The 26714-nt window shown below is 43.3% G+C and overlaps 1 protein-coding gene across 5 annotated transcripts in view; it reads left to right on the forward strand.

The window, feature by feature from the left end:
* The window catches only part of DZIP1 (DAZ interacting zinc finger protein 1), a 151217-nt gene that overhangs the window by 67420 nt on the left and 57083 nt on the right, over window positions 1–26714 (forward strand). For all 5 annotated transcript variants that reach the window (XM_077297159.1, XM_077297158.1, XM_077297161.1 and 2 more), the window contains exons 6-9: window positions 3906–4049; window positions 5661–5723; window positions 10333–10473; window positions 18805–18850. In XM_077297159.1, coding sequence (XP_077153274.1) covers window positions 3906–4049; window positions 5661–5723; window positions 10333–10473; window positions 18805–18850 — 394 coding nt within the window. The remainder of the gene's footprint in view (window positions 1–3905; window positions 4050–5660; window positions 5724–10332; window positions 10474–18804; window positions 18851–26714) is intronic.

Here is a 26714-nt window from a genome sequence, read left to right on the forward strand (position 1 = left end):
TCCTGTCTCTCTCTCACACAAGGAAACAATGGAACATTTGCTGGATGTCAGCGATGAAGGCAATGGAATCCTTACGGAAGTGCATAAGTACTCCCAGCAGTTTGTTATTGAGGTCTGGTCCTGTCAGTAGAACGTCATTCAGGGAGGCATAATTAAACTTGGCACTGGAATCGAACACAACTCTAATCTGGCCTGGTTTCTTAGGGTGATATACTCCGAACATGGGTAGGAACCAGCATTCTTCAGAGCCTTTGAGAGTAGGAGCTAGTTCTGCGTGACAGTTTTAGAAAATCTTTGACATGAAAGAGAAAAGGTGATCTTTCATCTCTTGTTTCTTTTGTAGATTACGTTTGAGAGAGGAGAAACGTTGTAATGCCTGATTTCTGTTGTTCGGTAGACGTGGTCTGTGGGTTTTGAAGGGAAGATGTGTGACCCAGCTGTTGGTCTCATCTTTAACAAGTTCCTTGTCCATTACCTCTAAGAACAACTTGTCCTCTACCGACATTGCCACTTGGTTGTCCTGCTTAGTTCTCTGGAAGACTGTGCACCCTAACCGATCCTCATAACTTCCCGACACTATACTGCTGTCGTGAGTAAAGTCTATTGAATGGTTGGGCAGTTGGATGCTGTGTGGCAGTTCCCTGACATGGAACTCATCGTTACAAGGTTGAAACAGAGATGGTCGTCCTTTCTCCAATGTATTTGTCAGCATGCTTATCACAGAAGATGGGGCGTGCATGCGTCCCAAGCATACGTTGCCAATTATGACCCATCCTAGGTCTAGCCTTTGGGCATAGGGAGCATTGTGGTGTCCGTTGATATGACGTCGCACTTTATGAACCTGCATTATATCTCTCCCCAACAGCAGGATTATCTGGGCCTGATGGTCGAGTTCCGGTATAAGGTGTGCTATGCGTTTCGAGTGAGCGTGATGGATTGCTACATCTGGAGTAGGGATTTCAGATATGTTGTCTGGGATCTGGTTACATTCGATGATCGTAGGTAGTGGTAGGCAGAATTGTCCGTCTAATGACTCGATTTGGTAGTCAGTAGTTTTCCTGCCTGCTGTTGTCACAGTACCTGCACACGTCTTTACTGAGTAGGGAGTGCTTGGCCCTTTGATGTTGAATAGGTCAAAGAATGTTGATCTAGCCAAGGATCGATTACTTTGATCACCCAAGATAGCATACAGTCTTACAGCTTGGTCTCTATGGCCTTTTGGGTACACTCTGACAAGGCATATTTTTGTACAGGACCTACTGTCTATTGTCCCTTTGCAGACTTCTGTACATTGTGAAGTGATCTCTGGCGTAGCTGTATCAGTGTTCATTGTCCTCCCCGCCATGCTCACTGTCAGCTGGCGTGTTTTGTGTACTCTATGGAGCTGGGACAGGGTGTAGAGCGGTGTTATGATCTGTGGTGCCACATTCTGTGCATTTTACACTGACCTTGCAATCCTTGGCGAGATGATTTGTGGACGAGCAGCACTTGTAGCAGATACCGTTTTCTTTCAGGAAGCTTCTGCGATCTGGCATAGATTTTCCTCTGAAGGCTCTGCATTTCAGGAGGGATGAGGCTTCTGATGAAGTGGGTACTGCTTGTCAGGGTCCTGCACCTTTGTCTCTGATTGGGAGCAGCTAGCAGACCTGTAATTAGAACCTGAAGAAGAAACATAAATCTTGTGTACTGCCACAGATGTTCTGCGTGGATTTGCAGGTGGTGTCGGTGTGGCATATGGTATTGCAAAGTCAAAGCTCGGATCGTTTCTAATTCTCGCTTGTTGGTGTATAAAGTCTACAAAAATGGAGAAGGGAGGGAATGGAACACTGTGTTTGTATTTGTACGTGGAACTATGTGTAAGCCACCTCTCCTGTAGATTGTAGGGCAACTTTTGGACTATAGGGTAACACCTCTGGCTGTGTCGAGGAATGCAAGTCCCTGTAGGTCGTCTTCATATTTGGCAACTTGGACTTCCATTAGCAGGTCGCTTAGTTCTCTAAGTTTCTGGAGACCTTTGTTAGATATTTTAGGAAAGTCATCGATTCTTTTGAACAAGGCTCTTGCTATTACTTCTGCTGAGCCGTAACACTCATCCAGCCTCTTCCAGATCTCTTTGAGGCCAGTCTCAGGGCGGTTTATATTAATGTCTCTGATCCTTACTGCGTGTTTGACTAACTCTTCTCCCAGGTATTTGACTAACAGGTCTATCTCTTCCCTGTGTTGTAGCCCCAAGTCTCTAGTGACATTTTGAAAGGAAGCTTTCCAAGCTCTGTAACCTTCAGCTCGGTCAGTGAATTTCATGAGTCCCTTGGCAACCAGTTCACGTCGTGAAGAACTTGGCAAATTCTGTCGTGAACCGGTTGTCAGGGGAGCACACTGGTGATGTGTCGCCCTGATAGTGATGTGAGGTGCGTTCGTACTTGTTAGTATCCTCAGGGTGGTGCCAGCCGGTGTTGTATTGCTTCGGTCTGATGTACGGTGTGTCAGCAGGGTGATCCACGTTGGTTACCTGGTGAGGGGCAAGGTAGTCATTAGCAGAGTTGTTTTGCCTCACGTTTTCGAGTTTTTCTGTCCTGGAGCTGAGCCTCATGACGACTCTCGTTCACTTCGCTGGAGACGTCATATTCTTGTTTTGATACTGGTTCAGGGTTATAGTTTGGATCAGGAAGTTCATTAACATACTGAGATATGCGTTGTGGTGAGTCTTGCAGTGGAAACTCCAGACTCGACATACTGCTTTGGCTGTGCAGCTTGGGATTTTGCATGGCTTCTAGCGATTCTGCTTCAGCGAGGGCTGCGGCAGCTTCCCTTTTTGCCGCTAGACTTTCTAAGGCGGCATCCACACGTGCCTTCTCTAACTGCGACCTTCTCTCTTGATCGGCTCTCTCATCTTCTATGCGTGCTTTCTCTAACTTAAGTTGCATCTCTTGGTCAGCAAAGCTCGTTCGCATTTTGGCGGCTTCAGCATTTGCGCGGGCAATGGCGACCGCGTTGCTGATAGATGTTGTCTTTGAGGAGACGGAAGTAACAGATCTTGTCCTGTGTGATTTGTGAGACATGGTTTCTTGGGAAAGTGCTTGGCTGTGCAGAGATTGCTGTAGCTGTATCCAGTCTCTGTGTAGCTGGTGACTTGAATCCCACTAGTTGGATGGCTGCCGTTTCACTGTTCTGTCCTCACTAAATAAGGCATGCTCACGTAGCTATACAGGCAGCTAAACCGCTATACCGGAGTCCAATAAGGAGACTGTGGTTGAGTCTGTGCTTTATTAAACGTAATGGTATATTGATGCGGTGAAACTGTAAACAATGATATACATAGAATCAGTGCATGGTATAGAAGAAATACATACTACACATAATGTACATTATGCATAACATTTAGAAAGCTAGTAACTGAACTAGGAATACAACTAAGCTAGGCTAATATAGAGCAGAAATTATCTACAGAAAACATAAAGACATACCGGCAATGCAATCACAAGGGGGATGAAGTGCAAGCGTCTTTCCTTGAAGGCAGACTGAAGGAAGTGAAGAGAAAATGGAGGGAGATGTAGGCTGAGCTACCATAATGCTTTGCAAAGGGGGAGGAGAATCAGACATGGAAAAATAGAAAAAACAGAAATAGAACTGTGAACAAGACTCTGACCGCTAGAGGGAGCCAAAACACTACAAACAAAGGTATGAACAAATTAGATGGCGGAGACAGAACACATACAAACTTCACAAGAGATGCCATGGCGACAGTATATTCAAATGTCTCCATGTGCTGCCGGATAGCCGCCATAAACATCAGTTCTTCCTTTGATACAAGAGGACACAACATTGTTCCAGAGAATATAAATTGTAGCCCTCATTCTTCCCTGTGATGTAATTTGAACTAACAAATATACCAATGTCAATTTCAGGAGCTCCATGATATTAAGAAAGACAGTCTGCACAGGAGATCTGGCCTTGGCGTTCTTCAGGAGAGCCCAACGAGTGATACAGGAGAGGGCAAATCCAAATGTCCTCATGACATTCAGAGTGTGAAGGAACTGCTTGAAGTTCAGGTATCGTTACCATAGTCATCTCCAATTACACTTTCTACAGTTATTCTAGACCAGGGATCTCCAACCTCGTGGGCCCCTGCTGTGTGGTTTGTGGCTCTCTGTTCTTCGGTGCGCGAGTGCAGTGTAAAGCAGACAGGTAGGAACAGGATGAAGTATAGGAGGAGGATGACGAGCCATGAAGAGGTTAAGGTTGCCTCCTCCTCCTTGCTGGTGATGTCACCCCTCTCAGTGTGCGAGGGGGAGTGGGCTCCACCTCCTGATGTGTCTAGTGCGCTGAGTGCCGCCGATTAGTGATGGGCAGTCCGGCTCTTTTGGATCCTAAATGGATCCCTATTAAATATGTGTTCACAATATGTGAACACATATTTAACCCCTTTGTGCCATCGGACGGAATAGTACGTCCCAGGGCAGAACCCCCTTTGATGTTGTCTCCAGCGGTGAGCCCGCATCAAAGCCGGGACATGTCAGCTGTTTTGAACAGCTGACATGTGCCCGCAATAGGCGCGGGTGGAATCACGATCCACCCACACCTATTGACTAGTTAAATGCCGCTGTCAAACTCGCACAGTGGCATTTAACAAGTGCTTGCGGCCATCCGGACAGAAATGCGCACACCGGTGACCCCCATCACGTGATCGGGGGGTCATTGGCGCATCGGCACAACAACCAGAGGTCTCTTTGAGACCTCTATGGTTATTGATGCCAGATTGATATGTGCGCCACCCTGAAGGGGTTAAAATGCAATAACGGGTGATCAAAAGAACGTATCTGCACCAAAATGGTATAATTAAAAACATCAGCTCGCCACCAAAAATAAGCCCTCACCCGACCCGAGATCACAAAAAATGGCATCATTTTTTTTAATTTTTTTGCAAACTTTGGAATTTTTTCTCACCACTTGGATAAAAAAGAACCTAGACATGATTGGTGTCTATGAACTCGTAATGACATGGAGAATCATAATGGCAGGATAGTTTTAGCATTTAGTGAACCTAGCAAAAAACAAGTGTGAGATTGCGCTTTTTTTGCAATTTCACCGCACTTGGAATTTTTTTCCCGTTTTCTGTTTCACGACATGCTAAAACCAATGATGTCGTTCAAAAGTACAACTTGTCCCACAAAAAATAAGCCCTCACATGGCCATATTGACAGAAAAATAAAACAATTATGGCTCTGGGAAGGAGGGGACCAAAGAACGAAAATACCCCGGGTCATGAAATTACTGACCTTTGCCGGGCCTGCGCACTGCAGTACTTTGCTCTGCCCTCAACAGGGCAGATAAAGTACGCCTGCGTCGGAGCCGCGACAGGAAGAAAAGAAGAGGACGTCATCGTATGAAGATGGGAGACTCCAGACCCGGACTGCGATGCCCATCGGACCGGACTGCAGCGGGACCGCCCCTGGGTGAGTATAATCTAACTTGTTTTTCTTATCTTGCAGGATACATCGGGGGCTTATCTACAGCATTACAGAATGCTGTAGATAAGCCCCTGATGGCAGTGGCCTTAGCTTATAGGCGAATTTTGGGGTGACAGATTCCCTTTAAGAAGGTTGGGGACCACTGTTCTAGACATTGAAATGAATGTTTCTATTTCTATTTTTCCCTTGAAGGAAGAAAAGTGGGGAAAGCGCATCCATCTACTTCACCAGGAACATGACAAGGAGAAGCACCAGGTATTGCTCTACAGGCCATCTTGTATCTCCCTTACATGTCATTTTTTAGCGTTTTAGAATTTTTGTAGGCTGAGATAAAATATACAATGAAACAGTAGCTCATGTTCCATATCCTATTTATATCTATTTTTGGAGTAAAGCCAACAATAAGCATTAGATGGCTGTCAGCCAGAAAATGCTTTGGCCAAACTTCGGTCCAACAGCCATCTTGGCTGTTCTCCCAAACACAGGAGCACTCAGTCAAGTGCTCCTGTGCGAAAGCCACCAACAGACCTCTCCGCCGATGGCTTATTTCTGAGAGAACAAAAATCGGCAGTCTGAAATTGGAGCTGTGCCCAATGCACATTAAAGTGTTCTCCGAACCTGTCGATATCATCATAACCATAGGGTCTGTGCACATGTTGCGTATTTGTCTCGTGTTTTTTCTGTACAGTTTTGTTACAAAACCTGAAGGATTTCCGAGTTCCAGCTAAATTAATGAGATTCCTGAAATCTCATGCTCACGTTGCTTATTTTTTTTCCTCACAGATTTGCACAGATGTAAATCTGCAGGATGTCAATTCTTTCAGCGTTTTTGCTCCAGATTTCACCCATACTAATAAGTGAGGGAAAATCTGCACCAAAAATGCTGCAAAAGCATGCGTAATTTATGGTGCGTTTTTCCTGCCAAAAGATGTAGAAATTGTGCCAAAATGTCTGCTCAAATACTTAACATGCGCACATACCCTTAGCCTGAGGCCGGAGTCACACTAGACCCTAATACGGACGAGTGCAGTGTGATAAAAAATCGCATAGCACTCGGCCCAATGTTAATCTATGGGGCAGCTCCTATCATCCGTTGTTTTCTGCGATTGTCAGCGAGACACGCCAATTCAAGTCTATGGGTGCGAGTAAAACTCTCACACCACACGGACCATCAGTGTGACATCCGTATGGCATCAGTATGCAATGCAATTTTAACATGAGCTCTTACATAGAGAGAACTGCTGTATGTAAAAGCTGATGTTAAAATCGCATTGCATGCGGATGCCATACAGATATCGCACTCTTACTAGATGTGAGGAAATCACATTCTCGCATTGCAAACGGATTACATACGGATCACTGTTCGGGAACATTTGTGCGATTTTCGGCCGATTTTTTTTTTATACGGTTAGTGTGACTCCAGCCTAATGTGTAGTCTGTATTTTTAATGGATATAAAACTACAAGACGTACCCATTGTAGCATATGGTGCTGTTCACATGTGTGTGTTTTTTCTCAGACTGTGTGTCCACAGAAAATCACCGACATATGCCTGATTTTGATCCGAGTCACGGATCAACATTACCAATACAAGGCTGTTGGTCCGTGAAAATCCTGGACAGTACATGGATGCCACATGTGTATAATCCGTGTGCTGCCCGTATTTCACATTGCAGTGACAGGAGCAGAGCTGCAATTTTTGGGAGGCTACTAGAAAATCCTTGAGGAAACATTAAACATCAAACCGTTCTTTGCGTACGAATAAGATCACCGAGGTCTGAATGAGGCCTTACTGAGAGAAGTCCCATGCATGTAGCTTCCGTTGTGTCCATCTTCTACATATTCCTTTCTAACTTCAGTGTTGGATGTTGGATGTTGTACTACAGAAACCTGAGCGTGAGTGTCTGCTCAGAACTGTAAAAGCATTTTTATGTCCTCACTTCATGGTTTCATATCATGGGATCTGACAAAAATCAGACGGTCTCTTTACTGTCGGCGGTCATTTTCTTTAGCGGAAGTCCATGCATTGGTTATAGCTGTGAGCCCAGAGATGGCCCCTTTGCACTGTGGAGCTGTAGGTGCTCTCTGTGCTGTTACGTGGTTTTCATTGCTTCACATAAGAATGAGACAATAATCTGGCACCCGATGGACATGAACGGTAGGTATGCTCCGTGCTGACATAAGGTACCTACTGTTACATCTCACTAGGAGATGTGGAAGCTATTGGTCCAGATGAGCAGCTCTAATGCAGCACGGGCAGATGGAGTTGGTGCAGCTAGGCAATATCATTGGAGAGCGGTGAATAATGACAGAGTAGCGGAGTTGGAACAACAGCGGCAGAGCAGGAACAGTGATGTGGCAGAGTTGTCATATCTACACTGTGTTCCAAGTTATTATGCAAATTGGATTTAAGTGTCAAAACGATTTAATTGTTTTGTTTTTCAAATAAACTCATGGATGGCATTGTGTCTCAGGGCAATGGATCACTGAAATCAATCTGAAACACTTGTGATAATTAGTTTTCCAGGTGATTCTAATTAAAGGAAAATTACTTAAAAATGATGTTCCACATTATTAAGCAGGCCACAGTTTTCAAGTAACATGGGAAAGAAAAAGGATCTCTCTGCTGCTGAAAAGCATTAAATAGTGCAATGCCTTGGTCAAGGGATGAAAACATTAGATATTTCTTGAAAATGTAAGCGTGATCATCTTACTGTTAAGAGATTTGTGGCTGAATCTGAGCACAGTCGTGCTCATGCTGATAAAGGCATAATGAGGAAGGTTTCTGCCAGGCAAGTTCATCGGATAAAGAGAGCAGCTGCTAAAAAGCCATTACAAAGCAGCAAACAGATATTTGAAGCTGCTGATGCCTCTGGAGTCCCTCGAACCTCAAGGTGTAGGATCCTTCAAAGCCTTGCTTTGGTTCATAAACCTACTATTCGGCCACCCCTAAACAGTGTTCACAAGCAGAAACGGTTGTAGTGGGCCCAGACATACATGAAGACTAATTTTCAAACAGTCTTGTTTACTGATGAGTGTCGAGCAACCCTGGATGGTCCAGATGGATGGAGTAGTGGATGGTTGGTGGATGGCCACCATGTCCCAACAAGGCTGCAACGTCAGCAAGTATGTGGAGGAGTCATATTTTGGGACGGAATCATGGGGAAACAGCTGGTAGGGCCCTTTAAAGTTCCTGAAGATGTGAAAATGATCTCTGCAAAGTATATAGAGTTTCTGACTAACAACTTTCTTCAATGGTATAAAAAGCAGAAATGTGCCTTGAGGAGCAAAATCATCTTCATGTATGACAATGCACCATCTCATGCTGCAAAGAATACCTCTGAGTCATTGGCTGCTATGGGCATAAAAGGAGATAAACTCATGGTGTGGCCACCATCTTCCCCTCACCTCAACCCTATAGAGAACCTTTGGAGTATCATCAAGCAAAAGATCTTTGAGGGTGGGAGGCAGTTCACATCCAAACAGCAGCTCTGGGAGGCTATTCTGACTTCATGCAAAGAAATACAAGCAGAAACTCTCCAAAAACTCACAAGTTCAATGGATGCAAGAATTATGAATATGATATCAAAGAAGGGTCCTATGTTAGCATGTAACTTGGCCTGTTAGGATGTTTTGGAGTTAAATAGCTTTTTTGTTCAGTGAATGTGACCTCCTAATGTTGCAAATTCCACAAATGAGCATTTTCAGTTCTTTAAAACATATCAAATGTTTAGAATTTCTACTGTGCCTAATAATTTGGAACAGTGCATTTTGAGGTCTTATTCATTTTGGAGATTATATTATCATTGGGAGGTTTCTTCAATAAAATTCGATGTATACGCTAACGGGTGATTACTTTTGTTAGACTGACTGTCATTTGGACCGACCATTTAAGAAAATCAGAGAAAAATATCATTTGCATAATAATTTGGAACATAGTGTATTATGAATCAGTGTGGTAGAGCGGATTTGCAACAGGGGCTCAATGCAACATAGCTGGCACATTTATGTAGCAGAGCTGACTAAGCGATGAGGAACTGTTGCAGAAGAGCTGATCTAGATTTTTGCCTCTATAGGAGGTATATGTCGGGATTATGTCCTGATGGGTATCTCAGACTTAAGGCTCTCAATAATAATAATAATTTTAATAATTACAATTTTTTTGTTCTATAGCACTATTGGTTTCATGGTGCTGTACATGAGAAGTGGTCACATACAAAATAAAGATATAACTTACAGAGAACAAACTAACAATGATAGACAGGTGGAGAGAGCCCGACCCTTGGGGGCTTACATTCTACAGGAAAGAACCCGGTACTAGCATACAGCGCAGGGGTGGACACAGACAGAAAAGAGCCCCTGTGCATTAACAGTATATGGGCCCTTTGCAGCCCAATAATGCACTCCTTTATGCATCTATAACAGAAGCTGCTTGCTGCTTTGGAGGGGAAAGTAGTCCTGCGTACCTAATGGGTTCCCGTCCACCACTGATAGTGTTATATATTATTATTATTATTTATTATTATAGCTCCACTTATTCCATGGCGCTTTACATGTGAGGAGGGGTATACATAATAAAAACAAGTACAATAATCTTGAACAATACAAGTCACAACTGGTACGGGAGGAGAGAGGACCCTGCCCGCGAAGGCTCACAATCTACAATATATGACGCAGTATAGATATATAGAGTGGGAGATGTCAGCTATTGTTTCTCATTGCAAAAAAAAAAAAAAAAGTGCCATGCATAATTATTCTAACTATGTGCCCCTTAATAGGGAAGGGATTACTAGAAACTTACAGATATTGGCCCGGCCATGACACAAGGATAGTCTTTTAACATATGCTTCCCTCATTATTTTTAGCTCATGTCAAAAATTGAGAACCTGAGATTATCAATGAATGAAGACCAAAAGACTGCAAATGATTTCTACAAGAAACGACTGGATGAACTCTCGCAAAGACTTCAAGGGCAAAATGAATTAATAAAGTCCCAAACAGAACAGGTATGTGATGGGTCTGTACGTGTGAAAGAGTTATTCTAGAGGAGAATCAATCCTCACATAGCTCCCTTCAGTAGTAACTACAGTCACGTATTTGTCCCATCAGATTTGACATTTCGGTACTTACTACACTTACATATAAAGCATGGCTGTAACTTATATGTACATATAAAGCATAGCTGTAACTTATATGTACATATAAAGCATGGCTGTAACTTATATGTACATATAAAGCATGGCTGTAACTTATACGTACATATAAAGCATGGGTGTAATTTACACGTACATATAAAGCATGGCTGTAACTTACACTTACCTATAAAGCATGGCTGTAACTTACACTTACCTATAAAGCATGGCTGTAACTTACACTGACATATAAAGCGTGGCTGTAGCTTACACTGACATATAACGCATGGCTGTAACTTACACTTACATATAACGCATGGCTGTAACTTACACTTACATATAAAGCGTGGCTGTAACTTACACTTACATATAAAGCGTGGCTGTAGCTTACACTGACATATAAAGTGTGGCTGTAGCTTACACTGACATATAAAGCGTTGCTATATATACGTGTAAGTTACAGCCACGCTTTATATGGAAGTGTAAGTTACAGCCATGCTTTATATGTCAGTGTAAGTTACAGCCACGCATTATATGTACGTGTAAGTTACAGCCACGCTTTATATATACAGTGCCTACAAGTAGTATTCAACCCCCTGCAGATTTAGCAGGTTTACACATTTGGAATTAACTTGGCATTGTGACATTTGGACTGTAGATCAGCCTGGAAGTGTGAAATGCACTGCAGCAAAAAAGAATGTTATTTCTTTGTTTATTTTTTTTTTAAATTGGAAAAAGTCTTTTCAGAGGGTCATTTATTATTCAACCCCTCAACCCACCAGAATTATGTTTGGTTCCCCTAAAGTATTAAGAAGTAGTTCAGGCACAAAGAACAATGAGCTTCACATGTTTGGATTAATTATCTCTTTTTCCAGCCTTTTCTGACAATTTAAGACCCTCCCCAAACTTGTGAACAGCACTCAAACATGGTCAACATGGGAGAGCATTCCAAGGCCATCAGAGACAAGATCGTGGAGGGTCACAAGGCTGGCAAGGGGTACAAAACCCTTTCCAAGGAGTTGGGCCTACCTGTCTCCACTGTTGGAAGCATCATCCGGAAGTGGAAGGCTTATGGAACTACTGTTAGCCTTCCACGGCCTGGACAGCCTTTGAAAGTTTCCTCCCGTGCCGAGGCCAGGCTTGTCCGAAGAGTCAAGGCTAACCCAAGGACAACAAGGAAGGAGCTCCGGGAAGATCTCATGGCAGTGGGGACATTGGTTTCAGTCAATACCATAAGTAACGTACTCCACCGCAATGGTCTCCGTTCCAGACGAGCCCGTAAGGTACCTTTACTTTCAAAGCGTCATGTCAAGGCTCGTCTACAGTTTGCTCATGATCACTTGGAGGACTCTGGGACTGACTGGTTCAAGGTTCTCTGGTCTGATGAGACCAAGATCGAGATCTTTGGTGCCAACCACACACGTGACGTTTGGAGACTGGATGGCACTGCATACGACCCCAAGAATACCATCCCTACAGTCAAGCATGGTGGTGGCAGCATCATGCTGTGGGGCTGTTTCTCAGCCAAGGGGCCTGGCCATCTGGTCCGCATCCATGGGAAGATGAATAGCACGGCCTACCTGGAGATTTTGGCCAAGAACCTCCGCTCCTCCATCAAGGATCTTAAGATGGGTCGTCATTTCATCTTCCAACAAGACAACCACCCAAAGCACACAGCCAAGAAAACCAAGGCCTGGTTCAAGAGGCAAAAAATCAAGGTGTTGCAGTGGCCCAGTCAGTCTCCTGACCTTAACCCAATTGAAAACTTGTGGAAGGAGCTCAAGATTAAAGTCCACGAGACACCCAAAGAACCTAGATAACTTGGAGAAGATCTGCATGGAGGAGTGGGCCAAGATAACTCCAGAGACCTGTGCCGGCCTGATCAGGTCTTATAAAAGACGATTATTAGCTGTAATTGCAAACAAAGGTTATTCCACAAAATATTAAACCTAGGGGTTGAATAATAATTGACCCACACTTTTATGTTTAAAATTTATAAAAAATTTAACTGAGCAACAAAACTTTTTGGTTTGTAAGATTTATGCATCTGTTAATAAATCCTGCTCTTGTTTGAAGGCTCTAACTTATTTGCATCTTATTAAATCTGCAGGGGGTTGAATACTACTTTTAGGCACTGTACGTGTAAGTTACAAAGCGTGGCTGTAACTTACACGTACATATAATGCGTGGCTGTAACTTACACTTCCATATAAAGCGTGGCTGTAACTTACACTGGCATATAAAGCGTGGGTGTAACTTACACGTATATATAAAGCGTGGCTGTAACTTACATGTATATATAAAGCGTGCCTGTAACTTACACGTATATATAAAGCGTGGCTGTAACTTACACTGACATATAAAGTGTGGCTGTAGCTTACACTGACATATAAAGTGTGGCTGTAGCTTACACTGACATATAAAGCATTGCTATATATACGTGTAAGTTACAGCCACGCTTTATATGGAAGTGTAAGTTACAGCCACGCTTTATATGTCAGTGTAAGTTACAGCCACGCTTTATATGGAAGTGTAAGTTACAGCCACGCATTATATGTACGTGTAAGTTACAGCCACGCTTTATATATACGTGTAAGTTACAAAGCGTGGCTGTAACTTACACGTACATATAATGCGTGGCTGTAACTTACACGTATATATAAAGCGTGGCTGTAACTTACACGTATATATAAAGCGTGGCTGTATCTTACACTGACATATAAAGCGTGGCTGTAACTTACACGTGTATATATAAAGCGTGGCTGTAACTTACACGTATATATAAAGCGTGGCTGTAACTTACACGTATATATAAAGCGTGGCTGTAACTTACACTGACATATAAAGCGTGGCTGTAACTTACACGTATATATAAAGCGTGGCTGTAACTTACACGTATATATAGAGCGTGGCTGTAACTTACACCCACGCTTTATATGTAAGTGTAAGTTACAGCCACGCTCTATATATACCTGTAAGTTACAGCCACGCTTTATATATACGTGTAAGTTACAAAACGTGGCTGTAACTTACACGTACATATAATGCGTGGCTGTAACTTACACTTCCATATAAAGCGTGGCTGTAACTTACACTGACATTTAAAGCGTGGCTGTAACTTACACGTATATATAAAGCGTGGCAGTAACTTACACGTATATATAAAGCGTGGCTGTAACTTACACTGACATATAAAGTGTGGCTGTAACTTACACTGACATATAAAGCGTGGCTGTAACTTACACTGACATATAAAGCGTGGCTGTAACTTACACTGACATATAAAGTATGGCTGTAACTTACACTGACATATAAAGTGTGGCTGTAACTTACACTGACATAAAGCGTGGCTGTAACTTACACGTATAGAGCGTGGCTGTAACTTACACTTACATATAAAGCGTGGCTGTAACTTACACGTATATATAGAGCGTGGCTGTAACTTACACTTGCATATAAAGCGTGGCTGTAACTTACACGTATTTATAGAGCGTGGCTGTAACTTACACTTACATATAAAGCGTGGGTGTAACTTACACTGACATATAAAGCGTGGCTGTAACTTACACGTATATATAAAGCGTGGCTGTAACTTACACGTATATATAAAGCGTGGCTGTAACTTACACTGACATATAAAGCGTGGCTGTAACTTACACTGACATATAAAGTGTGGCTGTAACTTACACTGACATATAAAGCGTGGCTGTAACTTACACGTATATATAGAGCGTGGCTGTAACTTACACTGACATATAAAGCGTGGCTGTAACTTACACGTATATATAGAGCGTGGCTGTAACTTACACTTACATATAAAGCGTGGCTGTAACTTACACGTATATATAGAGCGTGGCTGTAACTTACACTTACATATAAAGCGTGGGTGTAACTTACACTTACATATAAAGCGTGGGTGTAACTTACACTGACATAAAGCGTGGCTGTAACTTACACGTATAGAGCGTGGCTGTAACTTACACTTACATATAAAGCGTGGCTGTAACTTACACGTATATATAGAGCGTGGCTGTAACTTACACTTACATATAAAGCGTGGGTGTAACTTACACTTACATATAAAGCGTGGGTGTAACTTACACTGACATAAAGCGTGGCTGTAACTTACACGTATAGAGCGTGGCTGTAACTTACACTGACATATAAAGCGTGGCTGTAACTTACACGTATATATAGAGCGTGGCTGTAACTTACACTTACATATAAAGCGTGGCTGTAACTTACACGTATATATAGAGCGTGGCTGTAACTTACACTTACATATAAAGCGTGGGTGTAACTTACACTTACATATAAAGCGTGGCTGTAACTTACACGTATAGAGCGTGGCTGTAACTTACACTTACATATAAAGCGTGGCTGTAACTTACACGTATATATAGAGCGTGGCTGTAACTTACACTTGCATATAAAGTGTGGCTGTAACTTACACGTATTTATAGAGCGTGGCTGTAACTTACACTTACATATAAAGCGTGGGTGTAACTTACACTGACATATAAAGCGTGGCTGTAACTTACACGTATATATAAAGCGTGGCTGTAACTTACACGTATATATAAAGCGTGGCTGTAACTTACACTGACATATAAAGCGTGGCTGTAACTTACACTGACATATAAAGTGTGGCTGTAACTTACACTGACATATAAAGCGTGGCTGTAACTTACACGTATATATAGAGCGTGGCTGTAACTTACACTGACATATAAAGCGTGGCTGTAACTTACACGTATATATAGAGCGTGGCTGTAACTTACACTTACATATAAAGCGTGGCTGTAACTTACACGTATATATAGAGCGTGGCTGTAACTTACACTTACATATAAAGCGTGGGTGTAACTTACACTTACATATAAAGCGTGGCTGTAACTTACACTGACATTTAAAGCGTGGCTGTAACTTACACTTAGGCTGCCGTCACACATGCGAGTTTTACGGACGTAAGAGCGCAGAAACTACGTGCGTAAAACTCGCATAACATACGGCACAATGCTTCTCAATGGGTCTCGTCCTATCAGCCGTATATTACGGATCCGTAATATACGGCCGTACAAAATCGCAGCATGCTGCGTTTGTCAGCGTATTGCGCAAATAATACGCCAATGAAAGTCTATGGGGCGAGAAAAATACGGATTCCACACGGACCAGCAGTGTGACTTGCGAGAAATACGCAGCAGTGTTAGTGAAAAGTCGGTAATTCAATTGCCGGCTTTTCATTTCTCCTGCCTAAACCCGACATGATATGAGACATGGTTTACACACAGTAAACCATGTCATATCCCCCTTTTTTTGCATATTCCACACTACTAATGTTAGTAGTGTGTATGTGCAAAATGTGGGCGCTGTAGCTGCGCAAATAAAGGGTTAAATGGCGGAAAAAATTGGCGTGGGCTCCCGCGCAATTTTCTCCGCCAGAATGGTAAAGCCAGTGACTGAGGGCCGATATTAATAGCCAGGAGAGGGTCCATGGTTATTGGCCCCCCCGTGGCTAAAAACATCTGCCCCCAGCCACCCCAGAAAAGGCACATCTGGAAGATGCGCCTATTCTGGCACTTGGCCACTCTCTTCCCACTCCCTGTAGCGGTGGGATATGGGGTAATGAAGGGTTAATGCCACCTTGCTATTGTAAGGTGACATTAAGCCAGATTAATAATGGAGAGGCGTCAATGATGACACCTATCCATTATTAATCCAATTGTCTGAAAGGGTTAAAAAACACACAGACATGATTAAAAAGTATTTTAATGAAATAAACACCCAGGTTGTTTTAGTATTTTATTGCTCTCTCAATCCATCAGAACACCCTCGCTTGGCAAAATAGTAAACGCACAAGATACATATCCTCAGATGAACCGTCACGTCCCACGAAGTAATCCATCTGAAGGGGTTAATTATTTTACAGGCATGAGCTGCGCTAATGCACTCGCTCGTGTCTGTAATCCCCGGGTAATGAAAGGAAATCTGAGTGATCTGTACTTACATTGAGTTGCGGTGAGGCGCCCTCTGGTGGATGTTCTCATGAACTGCAGCCTTGGAAAAGTTCCCACGCTCGAGTTCATATGAGTTCATCCACCAGAGGGCGCCTCACCGCGACTCAATGTAAGTACAGATCACTCAGATTTCCTTCATTACCCGGGGATTACAGACACGAGCGAGTGCATTAGCACATCTCCTGCCTGTCAAATAATTAACCCCTTCAGATGGATTACTTCGTGGGACGTGACGGTTCATCTGAGGGTATGTATCTTGTGCGTTTATTATTTTGCCAAGCGAGGGTGTTCTGATGGATTGAGAGAGCAATAAAATACTAAAACAACCTGTGTGTTTATTTCATTAAAATAATTTTTAATAATGTGTGTGTTTTTTAACCCTTTTATACAATTGGATTAATAATGGATAGGTGTCATCATTGACGCCTCTCCATTATTAATCTGGCTTAATGTCACCTTCCAATAGCAAGGTGGCATTAACCCTTCATTACCCCATATCCCACCGCTACAGGGAGTGGGAAGAGAGTGGCCAAGTGCCAGAACAGGCGCATCTTCCAGATGTGCCTTTTCTGGGGTGGCTGGGGGCAGATGTTTTTAGCCACGGGGGGGGGGCCTATAACCATGGACCCTCTCCTGGCTATTAATATCTGCCCTCAGTCACTGGCTTTACCACTCTGGCGGAGAAAATTGCGCGGGAGCCCACGCTAATTTTTTCCGCCATTTAACCCTTTATTTGCGCAGCTACAGCGCCCACATTTTGCACATACACACTACTAACATTAATAGTGTGGAATATGCAAAAAAAAAGGGGATATGAGATGGTTTACTGTATGTAAACCATGTCTCATATCATGTCGGGTTTGTGCAGGAGAAATGAGAAGCCGGCAATTGAATTACCAGCTTTTCACAGATATCGCGCTGAATTAAATATAAATACAGAATATATATATATATATATATGTGTGTCTCAATGATATATATATATATATATATATATATATATATATATATATATATATATATATATATATATATATATATATTATACTGTAAATATGTTTTCCCGAACACATTTGAGCACATAAATCCATTAGATGTCGGTTTTGCAAGCCTGCGAGAAAATATCGCAGTACGGATGCCATACGGATTACATACGGAGGATGCCATGCGCAAAATACGCTGACACACCCTGACTATGGATCACTATTTTGGGAACATTTCTCCGTATTACCTACCGTATTGTCTTACGCCGAGTGTGATGCCGGCCTTACATATAAAGCGTGGCTGTAACTTACACTTACATATAAAGCGTGGCTGTAACTTACACTTACATATAAAGCGTGGCTGTAACTTACACTTACATATAAAGCGTGGCTGTAACTTACATGTATATATAGAGCGTGGCTGTAGCTTACACTGACATATAAAGCGTGGCTGTAACTAGAGCCAGGTGCAAGGAGTTTTTTGCAGCTTCTGGCTTTCTGCTATTGGGCGCCAAATATGTGTGTTCTCTGGTCTATGGCGCTATTATCCTTACATTTTAATTATTGCTACTCATGCTACTTACTTTCCTCTAATTAGCTGGTAAGGGCCAATCTAATTTTGGAGTTGGGCTCTATAACTTTTTTACTCCCCAGATTTAGGCTAGGTGCAGACAGCCGTATTTTGTCATCCCAAAAAATTGTGGCAATTATGCAAATAACGCTCTGATCAGAATGTGACCATAGTGCAATCTGATTCTTTCAGATGAGGAGAAGATGGACAAAAAATATCTCAATCTTCTGAATTCTGTGAGTGCATGGAAGTCGGACTGCGCTCCGATGTCTTCCAAGTGCAGTCCGATGATTTCCACGGACTCATTGCTTTGCATGGCCAGGAGCGATCCAAACATCGGATCAAACTCGGGCATGCAGAGGTCTCTGAGGAAAAAATCGGACATGTGCACGGCCTCATAGAACAACATTGGTACGAGTGCGATCTGACAAGACATTGACAGCAACACACTCGTCGGCACCTGCCCTTGAAGCAGTCATTTTTGACAGTGACTGGAAGGTTCACAGTATTAATATATTGTATTTCTGCACTTTTGAGTTAAGCGAAGCATTTTCAGCATTGGTCGTTAGCCCCAGCCTGAATAGACTCACGTAGACGTGGTTTCCAGGTCCTTATGAGCTTTTTGTTGTTTCAGATTAAGGAACTTTCCAATAAACCACAAGTGGCCAAGAAACATTCAGGTGAGGATTGTCAGTTGTCGTAGCCATAAAGTATTCAGATACCTGTTAGCTCCATGAAGCAGATCTGTTTCAGTAGTCATTCACCACACTCTGCCCTTGGTTAGGTTCCCACCATGAGTTTTTTATTCTGCGTCTTTTCACTGCACAAAAATGGCAGCATCTTATGGTTCCATCAAAGTGGATGGGATTCATAGAATTTTATGCATTTGCTCTGGGGAAACACACTGAAAATGTTTGTAAACCACGCATGATTATATCAATAAAGTATTGTCAAAATAAACATTTTGGCAAGTATCAAAAACAAAGCAGCTAGAGGTGCATCTCACAAAATTAGAATATCATCAAAATGTTCATTTATTTCAGTTCTTCAATACAAAAAGTGAAACTCATTTATTATGTAGAGTACTTACAAACAGAGTGATCTATTTCAAATGTTTATTTCTTTTAATGTTGATGATGATGGCTTACAGCCAATGAAAACCCAAAAGTCATTATCTCAGTAAATTAGAATACTTTATAACACCAGCTTAAAAAATTATTTTAAAATCTGAAATGTTGGCCTACTGAAATGTACGTTCAGTAAATGCACTCGATACTTGGTCGGGGCTCCTTTTGCATCAATTACTGCATCAATGCGACATGGCATGGAGGCGATCAGCCTGTGGCACTGCTGAGGTGTTATGGAAGCCCAGCAGTGGAATTGGTACTATTGGCAGTGTGGACAGGTACCAGGACCTGCTGGAGAATGAAATGTCCATCTTCATAAAGCTTGTCGGTAGAGGGAAGCTTGAAGTGCTCCAAAATTTCCTGGTAGACGGCTGCACTGACTTTGGTGGATCTACACCAGCAGATGACATGGCTTCCCAAACCATCACTGATTGTGGAAACTTCATACTAGACCTCCAGCAGCTTGGATTGTGTGCATCCCCACTCTTCCTCCAGTCTCTGGGACCTTGATTTCCAAGGTCTAGTGTGAAGTATCCACAATCAATGATGGTTTGGGAGCCATTTCAGTGTAGATCCACTGTGTTTTATCAAGACCAAAGTCAGCGCAGCCGTCTACCAGGAAATTTAATTCTCCAGCAGGACTTGGCACCTGTCCATGCTGCCAAAAGTACCAATACCGGGTTTAAAAACAGTATCATTGTGCTTGATTGGCCAGCGAACTCGCCTGACCTTAACCCCATAGAGAATCTATGGGGATTTGTCAAGAGGAAGATGAGACATCAGACCCAACAGTGCAGACAAGCTGAAGGCTGCTATCAAAGCAACCTGGGCTTCCATAACACCTCAGCAGTGTCACAGGCTGATCGCCTCCATGCCACGCTGCATTGATGCAGTAATTGATGCAAAAAGAGCCCCAACCAAGTATTGAATGCATTTACTGAACATACATTTCAGTAGGCCAACATTTCGCATTTTAAAATAATTTTTTCAAGCTTGTGTTATAACGCATTCTAATTTACTGAGATAATAACTTTTGGGGTTTCATTGGCTGTAAGCCATAATCCTCAACATTAACAGAAATAAACACGTGAAATAGATCACTCTGTAATGACTCTATATAATGAGTTTCACTTTTTGTATTGAAGAACTGAAATAAATTAACTTTTTGATAATATTCTAATTTTGTGCGATGCACATGTATATTTAAAAAAAAATGATATACCAAAAGGAGACAAAAACAGTGATAAAAGCATGAGTAAAAAATGCACCAAAAAATACAATGAAAAAAACATAAGTAACCCAATTTACCTAGGGGTATGTGCACATTTTAAGTGTTTGGTGAAGAAATTTCCCCACCATTTCTGCATCTCTTGGCAGGAAAAATGCAGCATAAAATAGGTGCATCTTTTACATGCGTTTTTGTTGCAGATTTTTCCCCACTCATTAGTATGGATGAATTCTGCTGAAAGAATTGACATGCTGCAGATTTAAGTCTGTGCCAAATCTGCAAGTCACAAATTAGCATCATGTGCATGAGACGTCAGGATTCTCATTCACTTGCTGGCATCAGGAAACCCTTCAAGTTTTGTGCAGAAAAAAATGTGACAAACGCAACAAATCTGCAACAAGTGCACAGGCCCTTGCACCATTTCTGCAGAAAATCTGCAATATTAAAAATTCACCAAATACTTATTCTGGGAATACAGAATAAAAATCATACTTTTTCAGTTCACCACCTGACAGAACCGTTGGAGGACGTCCTTCTTACCCTCAGTGGAACAGGAACAACAAGCGGTTAAAAGGACCCTCCCTACTCCACCCATCAGTGTTTTTCCTGTCCCACTGTGGATAGGAACGGCAAGCTTTTCCTCCGACGGTGCTATGCAGATGGTGGGGATCGGGGGGCCCAGCCATTCCCTTCCCCACCGCAAGTTATCTGCTGCTGATACCTGCCATGGGGGGTCCCTCAGCCTACCCAGTGTAGCGCTGCTCCTGGGGTCGGGTCTGCTTCCTCCGTACAGGGGGCTCTCGGTCCGGGCGTCTGACTGCTGGGGGGTGAGTGCGGCGATCGCTTCCAGCTCAGCGACCGATTCCCAGCATGCGGCCGCTTTCTTCTCTGGAGACAGCTTCCATCGGCGGCAGCGGCCACTTCCAGGTCCAGCGGCCGCGTCACTTCTGGCCGCAACGGCCACGTCACTTCCGGTCGCAGCGAGTGCCGGAGCGCGGGACGCCAGCAGCAGCGCCGGCCTCAGGAGAGGCCTTGGAGCACGGTCAGTCGCAGAGACGCAGTAAGGAGGGCAGGATCAACCAGGTAAAACCTATATAAACATTATAGGGGGGTCTATATGCCGTTGGCCATCCTGACAAGGAGCACTCGGCTAAAGGTACCTTCACACTGAACAACGATAACGATAGTGATCCGTGACGTTGCAGCGTCCTGGATAGCGATATCGTTGTGTTTGACACAGCAGCGATCAGGATCCTGCTGTGACATCGTTGGTCGGAGCTAGAAGGCCAGCACCTTATTTCGTAGCTGGCTCACCCGCTGACATCGCTGAGTCGGCGTGTGTGACGCTGATTCAGCGATGTCTTCACTGGTAACCAGGGTAAACATCAGGTTACTAAGCGCAGGGCCGCGCTTAGTTACCCGATATTTACCCTGGTTACCATTGTAAATGTAAAAAAAAACAAACACTACATACTCACCTTATGATGTCTGTCGCGTCCCCCGGCGTCCGCTTCCCTGCACTGTGTCAGCGCCGGCCGGTACACAGTGCAGGGAAGCGGACGCCGGGGGACGCGACAGACACCGGAATGTAAGTATGTAGTGGTTTTTTTTTTTTACATTTACACTGGTAACCAGGGTAAACATCGGATTACTAAGCGCGGCCCTGCGCTTAGTAACCCGATGTTTACCCTGGTAACCCGGGGACTTCGGCATCGTTGGTCGCTGGAGAGCTGTCTGTGTGACAGCTCTCCAGCGACCACACAACGACGAAACAGCGATGCTGCAGCGATCGGCATCGTTGTCTATATTTCTGCAGCGTCGCTTAATGTGACGGTACCTTAAGCTATCTCCGCTATGGAAGAGACAGCCAGACCTGAGGGGACAAATCAACTACAGAGGAACGTGAGCGGGCTAATTGAAGCCATACCACAATGCTTCTCACCCCTCCCCCTACTTCCCTATATACACTGGTATCTCTATGTATTCTAGGCAGAGCTTCCCATCCCTGCACCTGAAAGGAAAAAATCCAGGAAAAGTAAATGCTTTATTTGTGCTGCTAAATTCCCGGAAAATTGACGAAAGCCACTATGCAAGTCGCGCACATCTAAAATTGTGGGTGATGAACAGACTGCATTATTAACCAGTATGAGAACAATGATCCGTCAGGAGGTTCAGGCATCCATCTCGAGCCTGAATCTTCCCCAGACAAGTCAGACAGAACCGCAAACATCACGGAAAAGACCAAGAGAGTCTAGTCCTTCTTCCGAGGAAGATGATTCGGAAAAATCAGACCAGGAAGGGAGAGACGAATCGTTGGGTAGAGGGAAAAGATATCTCTTCTCGGCGGCAGTTTCAGATGAACTTCTTCATGCAGTTCGTAACACCATGCAGTTACAGGACACGCCAGAGGAAACCTCGATTCAGGATGAAATGTTTGGCGGTTTTCATGCTCAAGTCACAAAAGTATTTCCAGTCAACAATCATATTCGTTCCATGATTTTGGAAGAATGGTAGGAAGCGGAGAAGAAACTAGTAGTGCCTAGAGACTTCAGACTCCGTTTACCTTATAATCCGGAGGATATTAACGTGTGGGATGAAGTTCCCAAGATTGATGTTCCATTGGCAAAGGTGGCAAAGAAGACATCAATCCCATGTGAAGATTTGTCCGCTTTAAAGGATCCAATAGATTGCAAAGCAGATGGACTGCTCAGGAGAACTTGGGAATCCTCGGCAGCAATAATACGGGCCAATATAGCGGCAACATCGGTAGCCCGGTCCATGCATTTGTGGATAGACGATTTGGAGGAACATCTCAAAGCTAAGACTTCCAGAGATGTTATTCTCAAATCCCTTCCATTACTAAAACTTGCAACAGGCTTTATGGCGGACACCTCAGCAGAGTCTGTACGCTTCGCTGCCAGAAGCGAGTCTTTGTCCATCGCGGCCAGAAGAGCTATCTGGCTAGAGACTTGGTCAGGGGATATCCAATCGAAAAATAAACTATGTGGAATCCCATTCTCAGGGAGTAAAGTATTTGGGCCTATTCTAGATGACATTTTAGAAAAAGCCTCAGATAAAAAGGGGTTCCCTGAGGAGAACACAAAGTTCCAGCCCTTTCGTAGATCACGACCTAGTCAGCAGACAGACTACAAAGGGAAAGGGAAGTCGGGGAGGTGGTCTTATCCCAAGGTTGGAAATAATTCTTCCCTCATTCTGCCAACACCCTAGAAACACGAAGGAAGGGGTCTACCATAACCTTGACGTTAAAGAGACTGTTCTAAAATACCTGGGGGTGTCGGAAGGTTGGAGACGGGACACTAACTTGTTCATACAGTACGGGGGTCCAAATAGAGGTTGTAAGGCAGCAAAATCCACCATTGCCAGGTGGATTAAAACCATGATAAACCTAGCGTATACAGACCAAGGGAAAGATCCCCCGGATATTCTTAGAGCCCACTCAACTCGAGCTATTGCTACATCATGGGCAGAGAAGGGGGGAGTCTCAGCAGAGCAGATTTGTAGGGCGGCGACTTGGACCAGTCTTTCTACGTTTGCCAGACACTATAAATTAGATGTCTCATCAGATCAGTTAGGCTTTGGTAGAAAAGTATTACATGTAGTAGTCCCACCCTAGTTTACCATCCTTTGGTATTCCTCCAATGGTGCTGTCAGTTGGTGAACTGGAAAACGGTAATTAGACCTACCGGTAATTGTATTTCCAGGAATCCATCCTGACAGCACTACTAGTTCCCTCCCACTGCAAGTTTGTATTATAGACTAATGTGATGTAACATTGGTGTATGACTGTTAATAATAAACTCTCTTTTTGCATCCATCCAGATGTGGTACTTAGAAAATCACCGGTGGGTGGAGTGGGGAGGGTCCTTTTAACCGCTTGTTGTTCCTTTCCCACTGAGGGTAAGAAGGACATCCTCCAATGGTGCTGTCAGGATGGATTCCTGGAAATACAATTACTGGTAGGTCTAAAAACCATTTTTTTTTTGCCTTTTTTCCCAATCATTAGAATGGGTGAAACCCACTGAAAGAATTGACATGCTGCAGATTTCAGAAATCTCATTCACTCATTTTTATAAGCAAAACAGTGACATATGAACATACCCTAAGTTTGTAGGGTATAATGCCACCTGTGCTATATGCTTTTTTTTTATATAAAAACAGGAACAGTGAATTTCAGATGCGCCGCTGATTCCTTCCTTAGGACAGCCACATGAGAGTCGTTACTTTGAAACACGTTGACAATTCACCATCTTGTCTTCAGATCTTGAAATCAGCAGCGCATCTACTATTCCTGTCTTTTCATATGAATCGATTCCTGTGGATATTGCAGCAGCTGACAGTTACGCTATATACTGGTTGTGTCACACAGAACCTCTTAAGGTGCGCCTATCACCCCTATCTTCTGTCTCTCATACTTAAGTAAGACCCTATTGCGCTTTGCATATTTCTGTCAATATATTTTTTATATACACATATCATTTTCTGACAGCAAGATATAAGTGACTCTGTGAGTGTTTTCTCTGGTTATCATCACCCCCATCAGTGTGGCTGCCTGGGGACGATTAGTTATTTGTACTATACACAGCAATGCTGAAGTGTTGCAGTATATATAAAACAAGCAGTCAGATAATTGCAGGTTCAGGTCCCCTATTTGGACTAAGATGTAAACTGGAAAGTATTAAAGAAGAAAAAAAAAGCTTTTTTCCCCATTCAAAAATAAAGAATCTTAAAAGTATTCATAAAAGTCCAATTTATACCAATATACAGTGGCTTGAAAAGTATCCACCCCCCTCCTTGGCATATTCCATGTTTTGCTACCTCACAACCTGGAATTTCACTATTTTTTGGAGGGTTTGCATCAGTTCATGTAAAGAACATGCCTACAACTGTTAATATATGATTTTCTTTTTATTGTGAGGCAAACAACAAATAGGACAAGTCTCTATGAGCTTGCCACGTCTTGCCACTGGCAAAACTGCTCCTGTTCCTTCAAGTTAGATGGTTTCCTCTGGTGAACAGCAATCTTCAAGTCTGACCACATATTCTCAATTGGATTAAGGTCTGGACTTCGACTAGGCCACTCCAAAACATTTTACATGTTTCCCGTTAAACTTCTTTAGTGTTGCTTTAGCAGTATGCTTTGGGTCATTCTCTTGTTGTAAGGTGAACCTCAGTCCCAGTCTCAGCTGACAGACTGAAACAGGATTTGCTCCTGAATATCACTGTATGTGATCCATTTTCCCCTCGACTCAGACCATTTTCCTTGTCACCCCTGCAAATAACATCCCCACAGCATGATGCTGCCACCACCATGTTTCACTGTGGGGATGGTGTTCTTGGGGTGATGAGCTGTGTTGGTTTGGCGCCAGACAAAGCCTTTACCTTGGTGGGCAAAAAGTTCAATGTTGGTCTCTTCTGACCACAGCCCCTTCCTCTATACATTTGAGTTATCTCCCACATGTCTTTTGGTAAACTCAAAGCGAGCTGTACAATTTTTATGTGTAAGTAAAATCTTCCTACCCACTCTTCCATAAAGGCCATCTCTATGGAGTGTATGGCTTATTGTGGTCATATGGACAGACACTTCCATCTCTGCTTGGGAACTCTGCAGCTCCTTCAGAGTTGCCTTTTAGTTTCTGTGCTGCCTCTCTGATTAATGTCCTCCTTGCCTAGGCTGAGAGTTTTGGTGGGCGTCCCTTTCTTGGCAGGTTTGCTGTGATACCATGTTCTTTCCATTTGATGTTGCTCCAGGGGGATCATCAGAGATTAAGATATTTTTTTTATAATCAAACCCTGACTTGAACTTTTCAACAACTTTGTCCCTGACTTGTTTGGAGATCTCCTTGGTCTTCATGGTGTTGTTTGGCTAATGCATATTTTCCGGCACATGACAGCTGATCTGATCAGCTGGCATGTGCACCTAACAGCTGCTGGTTGTATTGCAATCCACCTGCGGCTGTTAACATGTTAAATGCTGCTGTCAATCCACACCCATCAGCGCCCGTGTCACATGACCGCGGGTTGCTGATGGGTTGGCATGACAACCCGGGGTTGGCGGTACACCCTTATGGTTGTCATAACCCGATTCTATGAGCGCCGCCCAGCTGTCGGTGCTCATAGCAAGTTTACATTTCTGCTACATAGAGCAGGGCTACAGATGATCGCAGTCAA

Source organism: Ranitomeya variabilis, chromosome 3, assembly GCF_051348905.1.
Source record: "Ranitomeya variabilis isolate aRanVar5 chromosome 3, aRanVar5.hap1, whole genome shotgun sequence".
Lineage (NCBI taxonomy): Eukaryota > Metazoa > Chordata > Amphibia > Anura > Dendrobatidae > Ranitomeya > Ranitomeya variabilis.